The sequence below is a fragment of the Gobio gobio genome (genome assembly GCF_949357685.1).
Source record: "Gobio gobio genome assembly, chromosome: 13".
Taxonomy (NCBI): domain Eukaryota; kingdom Metazoa; phylum Chordata; class Actinopteri; order Cypriniformes; family Gobionidae; genus Gobio; species Gobio gobio.
The window spans coordinates 53,566,591-53,590,930 of record NC_137106.1 but is presented as its reverse complement, the minus strand read 5'-3'; the positions used below and the strand labels follow the sequence as shown (position 1 = coordinate 53,590,930).

The 24,340-nt window shown below is 36.2% G+C and overlaps 1 protein-coding gene across 2 annotated transcripts in view; it reads left to right on the top strand.

Annotated features, from left to right (window-relative positions):
* The first annotated feature begins 482 nt into the window (after positions 1–482).
* cdin1 (CDAN1 interacting nuclease 1) overlaps positions 483–24,340 on the top strand; it is a 130,958-nt gene continuing 107,100 nt past the window's right edge. Inside the window, exons 1-3 of one of the 2 annotated variants that reach the window (XM_079833759.1) lie at positions 483–648; positions 1,256–1,373; positions 23,968–24,013. In XM_079833759.1, the coding sequence (XP_079689885.1) occupies positions 609–648; positions 1,256–1,373; positions 23,968–24,013 (204 nt within the window). In that variant the 5' untranslated portion in view covers positions 483–608. The remainder of the gene's footprint in view (positions 649–1,255; positions 1,374–23,967; positions 24,014–24,340) is intronic. The other variant, XM_079833758.1, reaches the window with a different exon arrangement.

The window sequence follows — 24,340 nt, the reverse complement described above, 5'->3', positions numbered from 1 at the left end:
AGAAACACTGAATGAAATGAGCCATTTTGATGAAGTAGCCCTTAACATAGAGACAAAAATAACACTTTGTCAGCCAAAATGTCCAACCAAAATGAATTCAGACTTTGTATTAAACATGTTGAACATGTCAGTTTGTAATTATATAATTAAATACTGTATTATATTAGATTTTATTCGTAATATGTTTTAAATCATTTTTATAAACGTTAAACGCTCGTCCAGAAATATTAGTGTGGCATAATGTTTATGTTTAAAAGCACAATGTATCGCCCATAGGTTTAAGTTGTAATGACTATTTCTTTGTAGAGTAATGAAACTACAATCCTGGAGCTGAAATCGATAAAATGTCACTTTCTTCATGTTAGCAATAACAAATGTATTTATCCTTATTATAGCAACAGAAAGCCTCGCGTCACAACCCTCCAATCGGCTCCCGCTATGCTCAATGACAACAGTCGGCGCGGCCAATCAGGAGCGCGTTTCCTCTGATGTCGCGTTTGAACGCGTTCGCGGGAGCTGATGAGGAAGTGTCGCCGTAAGCTGAAGTCTGACGTGTTTACGGTGCTAACAGTGTGTGTTTGTGTTGTGAAAGTGTTTTTAATTTGATCATGGATGCCGTGTCAGGCAGCAGCAGCGCGGCGGGCGCAGGTACAGTACAGCTGGCGTGCGTGCGCGTGCGTGTGTGTGCGTGCGCGTGAGCTGACAGCTCTCCTCATGTTTGTGTGTGTAACGATATGTGTAATATCTGTGTGTCAAATGTAGTGTTTAGATGGAAAACACACACATGCGATGTTTTATCTCGCCTTTATATGATGGAACAAACCTGTAGTTCTTAACTAGCATCTTCTGTATACAGTAAACATTCATTTTGGCATTTATTGTAATAATCCAGAGAGTTTGGTGTGTACCAGGAGCCATTTTGCTAATGTACTTGACTTTTGCACAGTACTGTATACACACACACACACACACACACACACACACACACACACACACACACACACACACACACACACACACCGATCAGGCATAACATTATGACCAGGTGAAGTGAATTACACTGATGATCTCCTGTTAGTGGGTGGGATATATTCGGCAGCAAGTGAACATTTTGTCCTCAGGGTTGATGTGTTAGAAGCAGGAAAAATGGGCAAGCGTAAGGATTTGAGCGAGTTTGACAAGGGCCAGATTGTGACGGCTAGACGAATAAGTTATTGATCATTAATGGATGTTTTCTCTTTTACCTGTGTTCCAGGTAAGCAGGAGAGCCAGATGAAGATCAGCCGAGCAGAATACAGGACAATGGGCCGGTTCATAGAGCAGCTGCGTCCCACACGCCAGTGCATGGACACGCTAAAGACACGCTTCCCACAGTAAGCACACACACGCACACACACACACACACACACACGCACACACACACACGCACGCACACACACACTACCCCTAAATCTACCCATCTCACACACACGCACACTCACGCACGCACGCACACCAGTGATGCGCGGGTCAATGTATAAACAACCCGCACCCGACCGACGTTTTCAACTAATCCGCCCGCAACTCGGACCGCAAAAAAAAAAGAAGAAAATATTGTACCCGACCCGCTTCCTGACCCGCATTTTTTAAAAGTAGTAAATGCTCATCGTAGCTCATTGGGCCATTGAGAAAATGTTTCAGGCCCTGGCGTGGTGCTCAGAGGTGCAGCAGCGAGAGCAGGCAGTTCTTGAGGCGGCCCATCATTTTCCATTTCAGCTCCAGATGCATATTATTGATGAACGCGATGTTTATGTTTCGACCCGGCTTGAGGGTCATCAGCAGGTCAACTGCGAGAAAGCCCTTAAGAGCTAGTTTCACTTTCTTATGCCAGCTGAGTGATGTAGTTGCTTTTGAATAGAAGCTTCAACTAAATTACATGTTTATTACATAACACTAGACTATATCATACAGCATTCAGAAAAAGAACAGTTTGCGCTCCTAATGGATTGATTTATTCATTTATCTTGTTTCATTTTCTTAACAATTAAGATGCTGCATGTGTTTATCCAGTCTAATCGAAGTGTGCGTCTCTCCCCTGACAACAAAAATCCCGCCCCCTCTCAGAAAATACATAAAACTGACTTTTCTGAGCTATATGCGTTTAAAAGTAGCCTATTAAAATGGCACAATGGCATTGCTCAGTTCAACGTGTTGGGAAAGCGGGCATTTTGTCCCGCGTCAGTATTTATTAAAAAGTTAATAACGCTCAACATTCAAAAGGAAAATAAGGATGACCCGACCGACCGCGACCCGAATATCATTAAAAATTATTTTGGATGACTCGTTACCGCTGGCACCCGCTCATTTTGGATCAACCCGCGCATCACTGACGCACGCACACACACACACACGCACACACACACACACTACCCCTAAACCTACCCATCTCACACACACGCACGCACGCACACACACACGCACACACGCACACACACACACACTACCCCTAAACCTACCCATCTCACACACACACACACACACACACACACACACACACACACACACACACACACACACACTACCCCTAAATCTACCCATCTCACACACACGCACGCACACACACACACACACACACACACACACACTACCCCTAAATCTACCCATCTCACACACACGCACACACGCACGCACACACACACACTACCCCTAAACCTACCCATCTCGCACACGCACACACACACACACACACACACACTACCCCTAAACCTGCCCATCATACACGCACACACACACACTACCCCTAAATCTACCCATCTCACACACACGCGCACACACGCACGCACGCACGCTCACACGCACGCACACACAGACACAGACACACACACACACACACTACCCCTAAACCTACCCATCTCACACACATGCACACACACACACACACACACACACACACACACACACACACACACACACACACACACACACACACACACACACACTACCCCTAAACCTACCCATCTCACACATGCACACACACACACACACACACACACACACACACACACACACACACACACACACACACACACACACACACACACTACCCCTAAACCTACCCATCTCACACACATGCACACACACACACACACACACACACACACACACACACACACACACTACCCCTAAACCTACCCATCTCACACACATGCACACACACACACACACACACTACCCCTAAACCTACCCATCTCACAACATGCACACACACACACACACACACTGCCCCTAAACCCACCCATCACACACACACACACACACACACACACACACTGCCCCTAAACCTACCCATCACAGGAGACATTCTGCATTTTTACATTTTCAAAAAACATAATTTATTCTGATTTATAAGATGTTTTCCTCATGGGGACCTAAAAATGTCCCCACAATGTAGTTGATCTCAGGTTTTACTATCCTTGTGGGGACATTTGGTCACACACACACACACACACACACACACACACGCTGATTATTGGCAAGCTTATTTTATTAGATCAAATATCCAGGGACAAAAAGGCCTGACACAGTTGAGCTCACGTCTGTGTTTTATCAATCTCATATAGAGTCTTCATATGGTGAATATGTTGATTGTGTGTGTGTGTGTGTGTGTGTTGTGTCCATGGCACTGAGAGCGGGTCTTTATTGAATGTAACACATGTAATCCCGTCAGACCCCAGAGACGCCCGTGATTCTTCAGAGGTCACTTAGAAAGTCATATGAAGCGTATCTTGTGTTGTGTGTGTGTGTAATCACAGCTCTCGTCCCGCAGGAGCGCCGCTCTTACGCTCTTACCGGCGTCAGCACTTCAGAGGCGGAGTGTGTGTGTTACTCTCCTGCCCCAGATCTGCTGCTTTAGATGCTTTATATGCCATGGTCCTCCTGGAATATCCTGATATATGGCCCGCTCGTATCGCTCGCCGCGTGTTTTGTCTTTCGGGCAGGTTCAGTGCTGCGCTAACGCTAGCCGGATTTGTGTTTTGCATGAGCAGAAATTCAGACGAGTGCATTAGTGCGGCTTTTCTCCATTTCTAGGGATTTAAAAACATCTTCGTTAAAGCAATATTAGCCATGGATCTAACGGCTGCAGAGCCAATCACAACAAGCAAGACAAAATGGCTTCAGAGAACTACAATCCCATCAAGCATTGCAATTGACAATCACATAATTAGGTATTTTGACAGCATGAGACTTGATTGGCCATTCGCTGTGCTTTATAGGAGCGGGCGGAGCATTTTTGGCGTGATTTGCTCAACGTGACTCTAATTGGGGGAATTTTTGCTCTGCATCATGGGTAATGTAGTTTTTCTAAAAATTTAAATGAGGAAAAAAGACATAATTTGGGGAAAAAATTTAACTTATTTCAAGCGATTGTATCTGCTTCTGCTGAAGAAACTCATTTGCATTATTTTACCTTGTTTTTAAAATAACGAAATAGCTGCATTTGTGGTGAAAAACTACATTACCCATGATGCTATGCAAATATTCCACCAATTAGAGTCACATTGAGCAAGTCACGCCAAAAGTGCTCTTTAGCTCCGCCCACTCTCATGAATTGTTGTTAAATTGTAAACGGTTCACTAGAAATGCTTTATGAATATCTTACATTTGATTTAAACATTAAAATGGAGTTTGGGAAATTAAAAACAGAAACAAAATGAATACAGGAAAAAATTTATAATTTTGGGGAAAAATAAAACAGATTTCATAGGGCACTAAAAATGTGTTTTTGACCAACTTCATGAATTGTTGTTATATTGTATACGTTTCATGATTTCAGTTAATTAGACATGCTTTTGATTACTAAAATTTAATTTAACTATTAAAATGGAGTTTGGGAAATTAAAAACAGAAAAAAAAACTAAATCCAGAAAAATTTGAATGGGAAAAGACAGAATTTGGAAAAAAATAAAACAGATTTCAAGCGATTGTATCTGCTTCTGCTGAAGAAACTAATTTGCATTATTTTTACTTGTTTTTAAAATAACGAAACAGCTGCATTTGTGGTGAAAAACTACATTACCCATGATGCTATGCAAATATTCCACCAATTAGTCACATTGAGCAAATCACGCCAAAAGTGCTCTTTAGCTCCGCCCACTCTCATGAATTGTTGTTAAATTGTAAACGGTTCACTAGAAATGCTTTATGAATATCTTACATTTGATTTAAACATTAAAATGGAGTTTGGGAAATTAAAAACAGAAACAAAATGAATACAGGAAAAAATTAATAATTTTGGGGAAAAATAAAACAGATTTCATAGGGCACTAAAAATGTGTTTTTGACCAACTTAATGAATTGTTGTTATATTGTATAAGTTTCATGATTTCAGTTAATTAGACATGCTTTTGATTACTAAAATTTAATTTAACTATTAAAATGGAGTTTGGGAAATTAAAAACAGAAAAAAAAACTAAATCCAGAAAAATTTGAATGGGAAAAGACAGAATTTGGAAAAAAATAAAACAGATTTCAAGCGATTGTATCTGCTTCTGCTGAAGAAACTAATTTGCATTATTTTAACTTGTTTTTAAAATAACGAAACAGCTGCATTTGTGGTGAAAAACTACATTACCCATGATGCTATGCAAACATTCCACCAATTAGAGTCACGTTGAGCAAATGGTGCCAAAAGTGCTCTTTAGCTCCGCCCACTCTCAGGAATTGTTGTTAAATTGTAAACGGTTCACTAGAAATGCTTTATGAATATCTTACATTTGATTTAAACATTAAAATGGAGTTTGGGAAATTAAAAACAGAAAAAAACTAAATCCAGAAAAATTTAAATGGGAGAAGACAGAATTTGGGAAAAAATAAAACAGATTTCAAGCGATTGCATCTGCTTCTGTTGAAGAAACTAATTTGCCAATTTCCCAAACTCCATTTTAATGTTTAAATCAAATGTAAGATATTCATAAAGCATGTCTAGTGAACCGATTACAATTAAACAACAATTCCTGAGAGTGGGCGGAGCTAAAGAGCATGCTCAACGTGACTCTTATTGGTGGAATATTTGCACAGTATTATGGGTAATGTAGTTTTTCACCACAAATGCAGCTGTTTCGTTTTTTTTAAAAACAAGTCAGAATAATGCAAACGAGTTTCTTCAACAGAGCCAGTTTTCCCCCCAAATAAATTTTTTCCCCCATTTAAATTTTTTTTGGATTTTTTTTAATGGTTAAATACAATTGTAGTAATCAAAAACCATGTCTAATTATTATTTTTTCTTAGTTATTCTGGATTCTTTTTTTTCTGTTTTTAATTTCCCAAACTCCATTTTAATGGTTAAATTAAAATAGTTTAATTAGTTATAAAAAAGAATGCATAATTCATAAATTTAAATAATGAAACGTATACAATTTAACAACATTTTATCTTCGCCCACTAGGGCCCTATGAAATCGTGTTTATTTTTTTCTAAAATTAAATTTTATTCCCCTCCCAAAATCCATTGTTTTTAATCTGTTAAAATCTAAATGAGTGTTCAAAAGGCATGTTTAATTAATTATGATAATAGTGAACTGTATATCATGAGAGTGGGCGGAGCTAAAGAGCTCTTTTGGTGTTATTTTCTCGCCGTGACTCTAATTGGTGGAATTTTCTGCACAGCATCATGGGTAATGTAGTTTTTCACCACAAATTCAGCTGTTAAACATTATAATTTTGAAAATGTTAAAATAATGTGAACGTGTGGCTTCAACAGATGCATATACATTCGATTATCAAGCACTAAGCCCGGCAGACCAGCGTTTTCCCAGCCTGCAAAATGATTCGGCTCGTCCAATCAGCTGAGACGCGCTCTGGAGGCTTCCTGATTGGACTGGCAGGAAATCGGGCTCTTAAGACACAACATATGGACTCGGCCATCCATCATCTCTTAGTGTGCGCTCACCCTGTCCTTCTCTACGCCCCTATCCCTGATGTGATTTGATCTGATCACACTAAGCTACATTTATTCATGTGAATTTGGGAAAGCCTGATTTATCAGCACATGTATGGCCCTTTTTAATGTGAGCAGAGCTAAACTAAAGCTTGACATTTATCTGTCAAATGACTTTGGAGCGACACATCCCAGAATTGCCTGATGGCCGTTCAGAAACATTTTAGTTCTTCGTAATATTTCCAGTATTATAATTTTAAAAATATTTGATGTTTTTGGAACGGATGTGTCCAGTTATAAACCTATATTCAGTCTGTTTATCTTTAATTACACAAATGTTTTAACCTCGAATATACATTACAGGAATATTATAATATAATATAATATATAGGTTATTAACTAGGCATTGGATCTCTGAAGCCGCGCACACAGACTCACACAGGTGTATATATATATATATATATATTCACAGCTTAATTATTTATACATCAAAAAATTCTGGCTGTCATGAAATATTTGTATGTGTGTGTATATATATATATATAATAATAATAAAATAAATATATAAAATAAAACAAAAAATCTAAACATAAAATAAATAAATAAATTAATAAGATACATGTATAAAATGATAAATTAGGGCTGTCAAAAGATTAATCGCGATTAATCGCATCCAAAATAAAAGTTTGTGTTTACATAATATATGTGTGTGTACTCTGTTAATTATTATTTATATATAAATACACACACATTCATGTATATATTTAAGAAATATTTGCATGTATATATGTATATTCATTTATATAATCTATAATATATGTAAATATAAATGTTTTATATATAAAAATAATATTTTTTTCTTAAATATATACATGCTTGTGTGTGTATTTATATATAAATAATAATTAACAGAGTACACACACATATATTATGTAAACACAAACTTTTATTTTGGATGCGATTAATCGCGATTAATCTTTTGACAGCCCTATAAAAAATACATAAAAATATATAAAATATATACATAAAATAAATATTATATATAGATATAAATTCTTTATATTTTATGTATATATTTATTATTTTATTTTATTTATTTATTTTATTAATTAATTTGTTATATATATATATATATATATATATATATATATATATATATATATATATATATATATATATATATATATATATATATATATATATATATATATATATATATATATATATTTATATTTATATTTATATTATACATGTATTTTTATATATATATATATATATATATATATATATATATATATTAGGGATGCCACAATACTCAATATAATATTGAACCGTTCGGTACGGCATTCATGGTTCAATACACGCTTGTGAATTGCGGTTTTTCGGTTTTGCATTGAATTAATTAGTTTTCTACAAATTCTATCATTTGACTCCATCCCAATACTGAACAACACGACATACATTCACATCATAGGTTAGTGTTAGTTATACTCACAGCACACTAGAGTTATCCACAATCACCAAAGTTCATTATTTGCATGTGTTTTAAAGCCTTGCCGGCTCATTCGCGTGTGCGGTTTTATCATGCGCCTTTCCGAGCGCGCGCACTAAACGCCTGTCAAACACGCGATTAGTGGACTAAGTAGTCGTCTTACTGCGCTAATACTGTCAAATACACACAAGGTTAACACAAACACAGTCGGTTATGTTTAAAGGGAAAGTAAAGTCAGTGTGTGTGTGTATATTAGATGAGCGCAGGTCTTTAATTGACAGCGGCGCAGCCTATAGTGAACACGCTGTCCTTAAAGGGACAGTTCACCTCTAAAATTATGTCATTATTTACTCACTCTAATATTGTTCAAACCTGTATTCATTTCTCAATGACAGAATTTTCATTTGAGTAAAATATCCATTTAATGTTAATACAACAACAAAAGACAAAGAGAAAATCTCTCTCTGCTCTTGACTGAAGAACTAATACAGCAGCTTTAATAAGAATCAGTGTATGTTTTATAGTGAAGTCTATGTAGTGTTTTATTTTTACATTTATTCATTCAATCTCATACTTTAATTCTGCTGTACAGCTCTGAGCTGCCACTGTAAATCTGAGATATATATTTATTTTATATTATCCAATACACTAGGAATGTGTACAAGGGGTTTTTTTTCAAGTAAAGTTTTAAGTTTAAGTAAGGTTTTTCAATTCTTTTAAGTAAAATAAAGAAAGAGTATTGCAATAAAAATAGTCTTTTTTTCTCCTTAACGTCTTGCGGTTCCTGTTGCTTAAGAATAGAATAACAAAAACTGATGTGACAAGCCATCAGAACCAAACCGAACCGAAAACAGTGGTTAAAAACCGAGGTGTGTATTGAACCGTGGACTAACTGTATTGTTGCTATAGCTATATATATATATATATATTTTTATATTAGGGCTGGGCAAGTTAACGCGTTAACGCGGGCAATTAATTTTTTCAGCTTAACGCATTAAAAATATTTAACGCAAATAACGCAGCGTCCGTTTTTATATCCATTTTTGCTTGGCATTACATCATGATCACGCTCCTATTCATGTAAATGCTTCCAAGCGCGTCAAGACACAAGAGAACGCGCTGTATGCCAATGTCCTGTCTGTGTGTGTGTATGTGTGTGTGTGTGTCTCGTGTCAGCTAATCAAGGGACACTCTGACACACACACTCGATGCATAGACAGACTCGCGTCAGTTTCCTGCTCACATCGAGTTCTCTTTTGCTCTTGAACAAACAATAACAACAACACAGAGGATTTTGAGTATTCTCATATTAGAGTCTTAAATTAGTTAAATAACTTCTTAAATGAACTTAAAAAGTTGTGAGGAAATTAGATGCGCGGGACAGCGCATCAGATCCGCGTCATGTTCGGCTGTGGCTGTTCTTAAAGTGACAGTAGCACTGATGATGCCTGTCATTAATGTTCATCAAAGAACAACGGGAACAGAGAAAATTGTAGCTTTAATGATGATTAATCTATATTTCATTTATTATTTATGCAGTTAAGAAAGGTGTTTGATAACTATTCAATTTCTGTATATGTCTAACAGGAAAGGCCATGGGTAAATATAACATTAATTATTTTGGGTTTATGTAAAGATTGTTTTAAGTTCACTTAAATTAAAAGTAGTTTTTTTTAAAGACTAATAAATGTTGAAATTGGGAACTTTTAGTTATACTGTAATGTAACGTCATTAAAGGGGCTATATGCGTTTTTCTGAAATTTAAACTCGCGACTGACACCTGTGGCCAAAAAACAGAACTGCTCTTATTTTCTGCTGGCTCTCGCAGCGGTGGTGACGTCACATCCGCAGACAGCGCCGGAAAAGACGACCCGCCAGAAAATAGGGAAAATAGGATACAGGCTTATAGGTGCACCCACTGAGCGGACAAGGTGTCAGAATGCTCATCAGGAGATGTTTGTGTCATAAATGGTCAAATAAAAAGGCTATTGTTACATTTATTTTGGGGAAAAAGTTGCATATAGCCACTTTAATGTGATACTGGCCTTCATTAATAAAAACATGACAATACAACACATATTTAAAATATGCTGTCTTTAAATTGTTTATACATTAATTTGGAGAGTAACTGAAATTATTACAATATCAAAATATTAAAAACTTAAAATATTAAAAACTTGCGATTAATCGCGATTAATTACAGAAAAAAATGCGATTAATTCGTTAATTTTTTTAATCGATGCCCAGCACTAATATATATATATATTAGTGCTGGGCATCGATTAAAAAAATTAACGAATTAATCACATTTTTTTTCTGTAATTAATCGCGATTAATCGCAAGTTTTTAATACTGTGTGTGTGCAGCTCGTATATAATGTCCTGTGTGTGTGTGCAGCTCATATATAATGTCCTGTGTGTGTGTGTGTGTGTGTGTGTGTGTGTGTGCAGCTCATATATACTGTCCTGTGTGTGTGTGTAGCTCTAGCTGAGCTCCATCATGCGTCCGCCGGACTGGAGGCAGGATCCCCGTAACACAGATGTTGGGACTCATCATCTGTCATCCGGCCCAGCTCCGGCTGCTCTGGGGCTGTCACTCTCCCCGGCTCACAATGGAGACGCATGCAAATCCAGTCCACAATGAGGGCGTGATGGGCTGGAGAGCCGGGGCTTCAGCCGCTCCTCCGCCCTATTGGGCATTAGAATTGGAAATGAAGAGCACTGGGCCGGCTCATATGCAGCTCCCCTGAGAGGGCCGTACAACCCCATGAATGAATGCGGCTGTAATGATCGGCCCTCTTTAAAACGCCGTCCCACCCAGTTTGCATACGTCTCTCCGGGAGAGCGAGGACCAGGGGCAGATGCTCCGGCTGGGCGTGTGTGAGTGCCAAGGCCCTTAATGCGTCTGAAGCGGGCCCTAATGTGCTGTTTTCATCAGCCAATATGTTGCCAGTGGCTCGCTTGGGGAATATGAATTTTGATTAAGGATGCACTCAGGCTTTTGAGATTCTGAAGAAGTGTCAGAATAATGGATGTCGAGCAAATGTCAAGCATTTGTTAATTTGGGTGTTATCGGAGGTTTATGGTCTGCATTGATATGCTGATTTCCTGGCCGAGGACACAGTGTTTGTGATGGCAAGTTCTCAGACCACATTGATTATTTATCGCCCGTTATCCTCCCATTACATGCCTGTTAAACCAGCGGCCGGCGTTAACCAGCCTCATTTCCTCAGTCTGACCATCCCTTCATCAACTCCTGAGCTCTGGAGGATTGAGTGTAAATAACATGAGCTTATCTGAAAAAGACCAAACATCCACCCTCACCTGGAACAATTCAGGACAGAAGTGATTGAAAGAGGACAAAAGAGACACCAGGTGTAAATGTGCCTATTTTAGTTCTTCATAATATTTCCAGTATTATAATTTCTAACATATTTGATGTTTTTGGAACAGATTTGTCCAGTTATAAACCTATATTCAGTCTGTTTATCTTTAATTACACAAGTGTTTAAATAGACTGACGTAAGTTTCATCAACCTCGAATATACATTGCAATAATATTATTATTTATTTATTTAAATTTAGAAATTTTATTTTAGAAATTTTATTTTGTATATATTTTTTTGTTTATTTAATATATATATATATATATATATATATATATAATATGTATATAAAATTAAAATATGTATAAAATAAAACATTATTTATATATATATAAATATATAATATTTTTTATTTTATACATATTTTTATTTATTATATACATATCATATTTTATTTTATACATATTTTTATTTTATTTGTTATATATTTATATATAATATGTATATAATTAAAATTAAAATATGTATAAAATAAAACATTTTATAGATATATATAAATATATATATAATATTTATTTTATACATATTTTTATTTTATTTATTATATACATATCATATTTTATATTATACATATTTTAATTATTATATACATATCTTGTTTTATACATATTATTTTATTTATTATATATATATTTATATATTTTTTTTATTTTATACATATTTTATTATATATATATATATATATATATATATATATATATATATATATATATATATATATATATATATATTTTATACATATTTTATACATATTTTTATTTTATTTATTATATATATATATACACATTATATTTTATTTTTTACATATTTTATATATATATATATAATAAATTAAATTAAAATATGTATAAAATAAATAATAAAAAAAAAAAAAAAAATATATATATAATAAATAAAAAATATGTATAAAATATAATGTGTATATATATATATAATAAAAATATGTAAAAAATAAAATATAATGTGTGTATATATATATATATAATAAATAAAATAATATGTATAAAATAAAATATAATATATATATAATAAATAAAATAAAAATATGTAAAAAATAAAATATAATGTGTGTGTGTGTGTATGTATATATATATATATATATATAATAAATTAAATTAAAATATGTATAAAAAAAATATATATATATATAATTTTTTTATTTTATACATATTTTTATTTTATTTATTATTTATATATATATATTTATTTTTTTATACATATTTTTATTTTATTTATTATATATATTATATTTTTTATTTTGTACATATTTTTATTTGATCTATTATATTTATATATTGTATTTATTATATATAATCTTTTTTATTTTATACATAATTTTATTTATTATATATATATATATTTGTGTGTGTATCTGTGGTCATGTGATCTACACTTCAGTCTCAGGACACACGATCACATGACCTGCGTGACGTATAGTCTGACGATGGATGGTGTGTATGTGTGTGTATGTGTGTGTGTGTGTGTGTGTGTGTGTGTGTGTGTACTGGGATCAGTTGCAGTGCTGGAATGGAATAAATTGGCCAGAATGGTAGAAGCGTCAGAAGCTGCTTCGGGCAGGAGAGCCGCTGGCCAGCGTAATCTGCGGAGGCCCAGTGCATGATGGGTAAAACAGGCTCTTCTGACAGTTTTCAGGAGAAACCGCAGTAATGATTCTACGAGGCCAGACCAAAATAACTTTAACTCTTGTCCTGTCACTGAGTGCCACCTTTCACGCCGATCATAATTAGCCCTGGGATTGTGTTATAGCGTCTCTGTTTGAGAAGCCAGTCCGAACATCTCATGTGTTCCTCTAATAAACCACTATATATGTATATAAACTACACATGCGCACTCATTAGGGATCATTCTTCTAGGATATTCAGGAAACTTCTCAAACGTGCAGAAAATAACATTTGACTTCAGTATTGTTCGTTGATACTTCATAATTCCCAATGCGTTAACTCTTCACTGCAGCCCGCCAAATAAACGTTTGCTCAGAGATTATGACCATTTCACTGCATTTGCGACTAAAGATAGACGTGTGCGAATAAACAATCCCTGCGGATCAGTTTTCGGCCCAGCTTTGCTCTCATAATCATCATTTGTTGTCTGCCAAATGGTTTTGACTGAGGGCAAAGAAGTTTCATAACTTTATTTTGTAGGATATTTAAATACACATGCAGTGAAGATAATGTAGGCGTTTCCTGGACCACATTTGTGAGGCTATTAATGTTTAACCCTCTGGGGCTCTTTCGTAATTTCTGACCCGAATAAAAAAAAAAAAAAATGTTAAACCGTAGCTTCATCGGAATGGTCCGAAACTTGGTGACTTTATTGGTACTTGGTATATGAACACCCAAAAAACAGGGACAGGATTTGAAAAGTGTAAGTGGTCGTAAACAAAAAAGTCACACTCAGGACCTTCGGGTCAAAAATGACCCCCATAGGAAATGAATGGGAAATTGTTTTTTTGTGCATACAATCGACAAATTTGTGTATTTTGGTGTATTTCAGGCTTGTTTATTAAACAAAAGTCACGCCGTGTGTCCAATTTCCACCGTTACACAAACTGTATTTAATTTAAAGTTAACTCTTGTATTTTCTGTCTGGGACGCCCCGTCATTTATGTGCAACATTATCTAACGCATATTATTAAATATAGAGATTTTACTAGTATCAGTTAACAATTAAAACCATTAAAAAAACGCTTTACATGAAAGATGGTTAGTTTCACCTCTACACTGCAAAAAATGCTTTTCTTACTTAGTATTTTTGTCTTGTTTTCAGTCCAAATATCTGAAAAATCTTACATTTAAGAAGCATTTACTAGACAAGCCACAGTTTTGTCTGGTTTTGGGGAAAAATAACTCAAAATTAAGGAAGTTTTTGCTTAAAATAAGTAAAATAATCTGCCAATGGGGTAAGCAAAATAATCTTGTTTTCTGTTTGAATGAAGATTATCTTGCTTACCCCATTGGCAGATTATTTCGCTTATTTTAAGCAAAAACTTCCTTAATTTTGAGTTATTTTCAAGACACAAACTTTTGCTTGTCTAGTAAATGTTTCTTAATGTAAGATTTTTTAGATATTTGGACTGAAAACAAGACAAAAATACTAAGTAAGAAAAGCATTTTTTGCAGTGTAAAGGTTCTAAATGCGCGGAAAAAACGGTCCTGATGATAGAAATATAGTAAGTAATATTAGTTTTTGATAACACTGACCAATCCATAAAGTTAGAAATACAGTGAGATCTAGACATGCTCTCACACAAACTGATTTTTGGGCTTGATCAGAGAACCGTCAGCCTTAATGTCTTTGAACGGTGTGTAAGTTGAGGTTTATCTCCTCACCTTCAGACCGTGTGTTTGCGTGTTTCCCCTCCGAGCACACGCGTGTCGAGCTTCTCTTGTGTTGGTACGTCACATTCATCATAGTCGACTGTTTCTCTTCATGTGGATGGAGGCGAGGCAGATGTTCCTTTGCACTTATCTGCATGTGTAATGAGGCCGATTTGCATATGTAGAGCGAGGCGAAAACACAAGCGCTTTTGGCTTTAGTGATAAACATTAGCTTCAGGTTATCAGGACCCGATCCCGTTCCATTTCCAGAAGTTAGTTTATGTATTAACCTAAATCTACTCCTGCCAGTTACAATCCTGACATGCTTTGAAACGGCGTAAAGTCATTGAGCTTCTGCCATGACGGATGTGCAAACGCTCATTATTATCAGAACATATGACGGTCCCAGCGCTCCATTAGCCAGGTGGCGTTCATTAGGTTAATCGCTGACATTTCTTATTATTAATAGTTTGTGAAAGTGACACGCTTGGAAATGGTTCAGTCCATGATTAAAGACTTCAACCAAGCGAAAGCTGGTAGGATGATGTTCTCTCGGGGAGTATTTGTGATGCGAGTAACTAGTTTAGTTATATTTAGTTGTGAATGGGTTGGTTAGCTGACACACACTGTATATTAATGCATCACGCGCGGCTGTCAGGACGGGTAATTATGGCCATAGCGGCTGATTCCCAAAGCGCTCTTGTGTTTCCAGACCTTCTGTTTTGTCATGTTGGGAATGACGAGCTGGAGGCCATCAGCGTTTATGACCTTCTAATGACTGTCACCATGAAATCCGTTCATATTTTTATGGAATATTGCAGTATTCGTTGGTGCGCATCATTATTGTGTTAAAGGGTTAGTTCACCCAAAAATGTAAATTGTGTCATTAATGACTGAGCCTCATGTGGTTGGACACCCGTCAGACCTCCGTTCATCTTCAGACACAAATGAAGATATTTTAGTGTAAATCTGATGCTCTGAAAGGCCTCCATTGGCTCAACTTTACACTCTCAAGACCCTTAAAAGACACTAAAGACTAAAGTTACAAAGTCCATCTCACTACAGCGGCTCTACAATAACTTTATGAAGACGAGAATAGTTTCTGTGCGCAAAAAAACCCTAAATAACGACTTATATAGTGATGACGATTTCAAAACACGGCCTCATGAAGCTTTGAAGCGTTATGAATCAGTGAGTCGATTCAGTGGTTTGGAGCGTTATGAATCAGTGAGTCGAATCAGCGGTTTGAAGCGTTATGAATCAGTGAGTCGATTCAGTGGTTTGGAGCGCTATGAATCAGTGAGTCGATTCAGCAGTTTGAAGCGTTATGAATCAGTGAGTCGAATCAGTGGTTTGGAGCGTTATGAATCAGTGAGTCGAATCAGTGGTTTGGAGCGTTATGAATCAGTGAGTCAAATCAGCGGTTTGAAGCGTTATGAATCAGTGAGTCGATTCAGTGGTTTGGAGCGTTATGAATCAGTGAGTCGAATCAGCGGTTTGAAGCGTTATGAATCAGTGAGTCGATTCAGTGGTTTGGAGCGCTATGAATCAGTGAGTCGAATCAGCAGTTTGAAGCGCTATGAATCAGTGAGTCGAATCATGATTCGGATCGCGTGATCCAAACTGCTGAATCGACTCACTGATTCATAACTCTTCGAAGCTTCATGAGGCCGTGTTTTGAAATCGTCATCACTATATAAGTCGTTATTTAGGGTTTTTTTGCGCACAGAAACTATTCTCGTCTTCATAAAGTTATTGTAGAGCCGCTGTAGTGAGATGGACTTTGTAACTTTAGTCTTTAGTGTCTTTTAAGGGTCTTGAGAGTGTAAAGTTGAGCCAATGGAGGCCTTTCAGAGCATCAGATTTACACTAAAATATCTTCATTTGTGTCTGAAGATGAACGAAGGTCTGACGGGTGTCCAACCACATGAGGCTCAGTCATTAATCACACAATTTACATTTTTGGCTGAACTAACCCTTTAATAATCTTGAATCAGAATAACTTCATCTCTTCTCTGGCCTTCAATGAAATTGCGAATTGAAAATACGTCCAATTGAAATTTAGCAAAAACTCCCATATTTCACGAAAGCCGAGTACCGATTCACATTAAATCAATCAGTACCAAATTTTAGTACCTGAGAACACATCTGGTGATATAGACGAGGGTCTGTACATTAAATTGTGTTTTTAAAAAAAAACTAAATAATTTTTTTTTATATTTAAACTTTTAAATTCAAAAGTTTTCACCCCCCGGCTCTTAATGCGTCGTGTTTTCTTCTGGAGCGTCAGTGAATGTGTGAACCTTTTGTTTGAGTCCCTCAATCGTCCTGAAAATAAAATACATCACCGTTTCCACTAAAATATGATTGATAATAATCATAAATCCTCAAATGAGAATGATTCGTGAAGGGTCATGTGACACTGAAGACTGGAGTAATGATGATCACAGCAATAAATGACACTTTACTGTATATTCACAGCTGATTTACATTATTATAATATTTCACTTTCACTGTATTTTTGCTCAAATGATCGTTGCCGTGATCCAGATGCAGTGTCTCTCTCAGGTCCTTGTGTCCTGATGGTGTATTTACTCATGTGAGAGCGTTTCAGGCCTTAAACTGTGAGTCTAAACAAGCCCATAATTCAAAGTTCAGCCCATTGTTTGACACGGATCTGTTTTCACAGATATTATGGGCAGTTTACCTCCCTTTAAACTCAACAGGCTAAAGATTTAGCAATTAGGGCCTAATCACGGCCATTATATGATCCGTCTGAGGCCTAACAGATGTGTGAACGCGGGCTGGTCAAGGTCCGGTGTTGATGTCTTCACGTAATGGCTCTGATTTGGCCGGTCCGGCGCTCGTCCGGGTCTGTTGTTGTAAATGAAGCCCGTGACTGGAATGTTCTGTGTTTTTCTTCTCTTTGTTCGCCAAACTGAGCCGGCAGATTGGGATTTCATGGTTTTTATTCTCACTCACTTTTAGTGTTTTTTTTTAGAGGTACATTGAGGTTATTTAGTTTTTTCTACATCACATTTCCGGCATATATGATGAAAATAACTGGTCCAAACTTCTGCTCCATCGCTGTTTTCTTTGGATTGGTTATGTTTTTTACACCGCTTTGTTCTAGTTTTGTCAAATTTTTTTTTTTTTTTAATGCATATAGATTTCAATACTCATTTCCCGCAGTATTGATGCACCTGTTAGTAATGTTTTAAATGTTTTTATGACAGCCACCGTTAAAACACTGCAAAAAATGCTTTTCTTACTTAGTATTTTTGTCTTGTTTTCAGTCCAAATATCTAAAAAATCTTACTTTAAGAAGCATTTACTAGACAAGCAAAAGTTTTTGTCTTGTTTTGGGGGAAAATATTTTTTTGCTTAAGTTTTTGCTTAAAATAAGCAAAATAATCTGCCAATGGGGTAAGCAAAATAATCGTGTTTTCTGTTTGAATTAAGATTATTTTGCTTACCCCATTGGCAGATTATTTTGCTTATTTTAAGCAAAAACTCCCTTAATTTTGAGTTATTTTCCCCCAAAACAAGGCAAAAACGTTTTCTTGTCTAGTAAATGCTTCTTAATGTAAGATTTTTTAGATATTTGGACTGAAAACAAGACAAAAATACAAAGTAAGAAAAGCATTTTTTGGCGTGAATGATTATATTTCAACTATGAATTAAAGTAGTTACTTAATTAGGTAAAATAAAAAACCCTGCCTTTATTTTTTTGTGTTGATTTATTAAACGTAATTCATTGATTGGTTATTAATTAAACTTTTGGTTTTGGAGATTAAAACTAAAACTTCTTTTTTGGATTCTGTTAAAAAAAAATTTTTAAGTGCATCACTAAATATAATTCTGAAATGTCCATTTTTCTCCCCATGGTTTATAAAACGGTATTGAATCAACATTTTTCAAGGTATAGGTCAATTATGTTAAAGGTCGCACTGGTGCCAACACCAAGTTTCCCAAATTATAAGAGCTACCATTTCTGTTGCATATGAGAAACAGCGGAAGGCAAACAAAACGAAAACGAGATCTAGTGAGAAACATTCAAATTCATCTCCGGATTCTCCGTTATAAACCACAGATATCAAATCATGAAACATTGAGCCATGAACGAACAAGTTATAGAAGGCTTTTCAGTCCACAAATCACCAACATTCACCATGGGTTTAATATAGCGACTCTGACTGTAACCATGGTATTGTGGCAGAAATAGTGTAATGTTTTACATGATTCTTTTCAGGGTTCGTACAACCTTTTTAAAAGTGAATTTCAAGCCATTTTCAACATATGGGTTTTCGGGGACCGATATTAGGGAGTAAAAAAACTCAGATATGTAAAATATATCCGATATATATGTAAAAAAAACTCAGATGTGTATATTATAGTACAGTACCAGCCAAAAGTCTGGACACACTTTCACATTGAAGTCTCCAAACTTTTGACTGGTACTGTATATACTATACATACATTGTACATAAATACAACAGAACAAACATACAAATGAAAACCAGTTCTTTCCATGTTTTTCATAGGTCTAAACTAGATGTACAGATACAGAAATAGTGATCAAATGTCAAATATCACGTCATAGTCTTCACTGTATAAACATAGATGAACCCTTATTAAGGTTATTCAGTCGAGAGCCGTGAGCGAATGGCAGGGAAACGCTTCATTAGTGGAGATTTAGTAGTAGAGTTTTGGTTATAAGACCAAAAGGTTATCAATTCTCGTGCAGATGATCGCGCCGATGGTCTGCTATATTTGCTTATTATTTATTAAAACCAGGCAATTGGTTGATGAAACATTGATTTTTGTTTTGTTTTTGTTATCTCGTCGTTTATGAGAGAACGCTTCCCTGCCATTGACGAGATTGTTCCATGTTATACGGTAGGGGGCGCTATTACACATCTCCTGAACGAGTGCAGAATCTCCTGATCAAAACACAGGCGAAGAAGAAGCAGAAACGAGCGATCTCATATAAGCCATATATGCCGACCCAGGACGAGCTGTAGGACTGAAGCTTTGAGGTGTTGATGGACTCGATCTACTCCATCTGTGTTTGATCATCGCTCTGAATCACATCTGGATGGAGTCTTTGACAAAAACATGATTTTCTCTAGCCTGGATGACAGCCGAATTTAGCCCCGCCCACAACATTTGAGTTCGGGAAATTCGGTCGCGACTTGATCCGTTGTGGAGCAACTATGCTCGACCAGGACCAATCAGATCATCAGGGCGGGCTTTATACGATGATGGACAGATGATCAACAGTAACGTAATCACTAAAGAGCGCTTGGGTTGAGTTTGTTTACTAAACGGAGAACTTGTTGGTATATGCGTTCACCTTCACTATCTCTCTCAGAAATGATGATGGTGTTGGTCAGGACTCCGTGTGTCCTCAAACTCTTTTTACAACACCGGCAAAGATCGTTTACACTCTTCTACTTCTTCCAGCGTGGCCTATCCAATTGTATTCTGACTAGAATTGAGGATGATGGCGTCAGGCTAGATTCAAAGCTCTAAATATTTTCCAATTTAAAATGTTATTTTTAATGTGGAGACCCAAAACATAATTTGTTCATCCTTCAAAGATCGTCCCCAAAGGCACTTTCTGTTTTAGTTGATTCTGTCCAATCAGGGCCGAGAAGAGCTCACATTGAATATTTTGAATGGAAGGAGGGTTATTCCCGCTGGATGTGTTTTCCAGGTGTTTGACATCGAGCGCTGCTGGAGATGAATGTAGTCCATGGGATTGAGCGGCCCATGGGAGCTGCCGCTTCCTGCCGTGGAAGTTTCCTTTTTCAAAGCCCATCAGCAGCACTGGGAATGTTCCCCAATATCCCATCATCCCCCAACAGTCCGACGGCAGCTGCCGATGAGACTCAACACCACCATTTCTGTCAATACATGAAAAATAGCCCATCTTATGATTCATAAACACACAGTGGGCTCAGAATTTAAGTTAAGCATGTAAAGTAACACAAGCTTTTATGGTTTTGAAAAAATGTAAACAACGAAAAGTTATGTAAAATTAGAAATGCGTCGTCAATGTAGTGCTCATTTTTTAAATTCATATTCATCAATATGTCTTGAATGCATCTGGTATTTTATAATATTTCTTAGAAATGTAAAAACTACTTTATTAATATTTGAAAAACTACCTGCCAAATCAAAGCAATGACATCAAATATCAGTTTATTAATGCCATTTGATCTTATGACAGTCATTGGGAATATTTCATAGTTTGAGCTTCGCCTTCAGTTTTGTTAAATGGATTATTGGTTCAGGTTTTCCTCCAGGATTGTTTGATTCCACGGACACCTGCATCTTCATCTGCATTACACAATTAATAACAGACTCAAATATATTTCATCTAAACTCATTTCTGGCTTTTGTCTCCTGATTTGATATAATTGGGAGAGAGGCAAGAATATATAGTGTGTGCATAATATTCTGATCATATATTTTTATTTTCGAGCACGTGTGACCCCGGAGCTCAATAGCAGTCGTGCGTCTCAAAAATAGCCAAAAATACATATTACGGGTCAAAATTATCATTTTCTTTTATGCCAAAATCATTAGGATATTAAGATCATGCTTCATGAAGATTTTCTACCGTAAATATATCAGAATGTATTATTTATGAGCTACAATTAACATTAAGCTACATAACACAATTTAAAAGATTAATATTACACTTTTACTCAAAACTCACTTTAAACCACCATCGAATGTTTGTGTAAACTTCCGATCGCGATCTAATGTGGATTTTAGTCTTATAATGATGTTGAAATGTTATATTTAGCATTTTATATGCAGCTAATCGCTACACCTGCTTAGCATGCATACTGTAAACATTCTTTATTCATATGGATATACCCCAAATCACAACGTGTTTATTAGCTTCTTGTTTCACGTGTAGAAACGTTTGTTTTTGGGTTTGTTTTTCACAGAGCGCAGAACGAGGAAGTGTGCAGGACAGTGTCGTCCGGAAGGGCAGGAATATGGTCACGTAAGATGATTGACAGCTCTAGTCATAACTTAATCATAACGCATTACGCATAACTGAGTCATGACGCAGACCAGGAACAGAACAGACAGACCTCACCCTGTTTCAGATCTCATAATTCAGTGGGAAATTAATAGAAATGATAGTTTGTATGACGAAATATTTTGCAAATGTGAAAATAAATAATATTTCTCCAAATATGCACACTTTTGGACTGAGAGCCCTAACGGACGCTGTCAAGCGGCGCTGTGTGAACACAAATAAACCCCAGCAGACGTGACTAACTATGTGTGTGTGTTTGTATTCTATTCATATAAATGCCAAAATCATTAGGATATTAAAAATCATGTTCCATGAAGATTTTCTACTGTAAATATATCATAAATGTATTATTAGTAGTTGGTGAGGATTTCATTTGGACAACTTTAAAGGAGATTTTTAATCTTTCTTGCACCCTCAGATTCCAGATTTTCCTTATGACAGGTGTTGTGGTCACATTTGACCAATTACAAACCACATCAATCTTAATAACTACTATTAATTTTGTCATATGTGATATGTAACAAGGCCTGGAAATGAAAAACGCCTTATATTCAGACGTACATAATTACTCTTTTACAGGTAAAATGGGCCATAAAAGGGATTTCACTCGCTTAAAAGTCAAACATTAATAAATGTAATCCATTAACACTGCAAAAAATGCTTTTCTTACTTAGTATTTTTGTCTTGTTTTCAGTCCAAATATCTAAAAAATGCAGTTACATTACATTAAGAAGCATTTACTAGACAAGCAAAAGTGTTTGTCTTGTTTTGGGGAAAAATAACTCAAAATTAAGGGAGTTTTTGCTTAAAATAAGCAAAATAATCTGCCAATGGGGTAAGCAAAATACTCTTGTTTTCGTTTTGAATTAAGATTATTTTGTTTACCCCATTGGCAGATTATTTTGCTAATTTTAAGCAAAAACTCCCTTAATTTTGAGTTATTTCCCCCCAAAACAAGACAAGAAGCATTTACTAGCCGAATAAAAATGATTGTTTTGAGAATTTTTAGATGTTTGGACCAGAAACAAGACAAAAATACTAAGTAAGAGAAGCATTTTTTGCAGTGAAAGAAGTGTGCAATACTATAGAAATGACCAAATGTAAACCATAGCACAAGTAATAATAATAATAACTTTATTTTATATAGCGCCTTTAAAGGCAACTTCTCAAAGCGCTGTACATAAGAACATAAAATCACAACAGATAACAATATATACATATATGCACACATACATACATGCATACATAAACATACACACATATAAATGAAAAATAAATAGTACAAAAAGAAAATATAATACAACTTAAAATAAAATTACATAAACGCTTCCCTAAACAAGAATGTTTTTAAGCTGGATTTAAAAATGTGCAAGGAATTTGCACTTCGTAACTCTACAGGCGAGGGATTCCAGAGTTTAGGCGATGCAATGCACAAAGACTTTAAGAGATAAGGTGAAGAAGCGGGTGTGAAACCAGCCTCCGTTCTCCCGAACGCCATCCCTCGCTCAAGCACAAGGTCGTCCCGAGTGAATGCATGAGGTCTAAAGGTGTGTTGTGTTCACCTGACACATCAGCCAATCATACGCGGGACACTTCTATTCCTCTGGTTTCACACGCGCCGTCTCGCAGGAGAATCGCTCATCTGGAACAGCTTCGCCACACTTGTTTCCATGTTCCCGGAGATTACAGGCCGGCTTTGAAGCACTCCTCTCTCTCTTTGTCTGCGTGCAATGCACTCTGGTAATTAACTTTGTCCTTCTTTTATTTGTTCCAGTCTTCCTCCGTCCACTCTTCTGAGCATCTTCTCCCAGGAGTACCAGGTTAGAAGTTTTCTTCCTTTGTGCGGCCTGACAGCTGCCTAATTGAATGATGAATGTCCCCTTATTTCTGTGTAATTGAACTGCCAACTCTCTGATTGGTTTGGAGGATTCCCCCCGACCGACACACACACACACACACACACACACACACACACACACACACACACACACACACACACACACACACACACACACACACACACACACACACACACACACACACACACACACACACACACACACACACACACGCGACAGAGGGCCGTGCCTGAGTCTCGGTGGACCTCTGCCAACCCGGCCTCTCCATCTGTCTAATAACATCGAGCT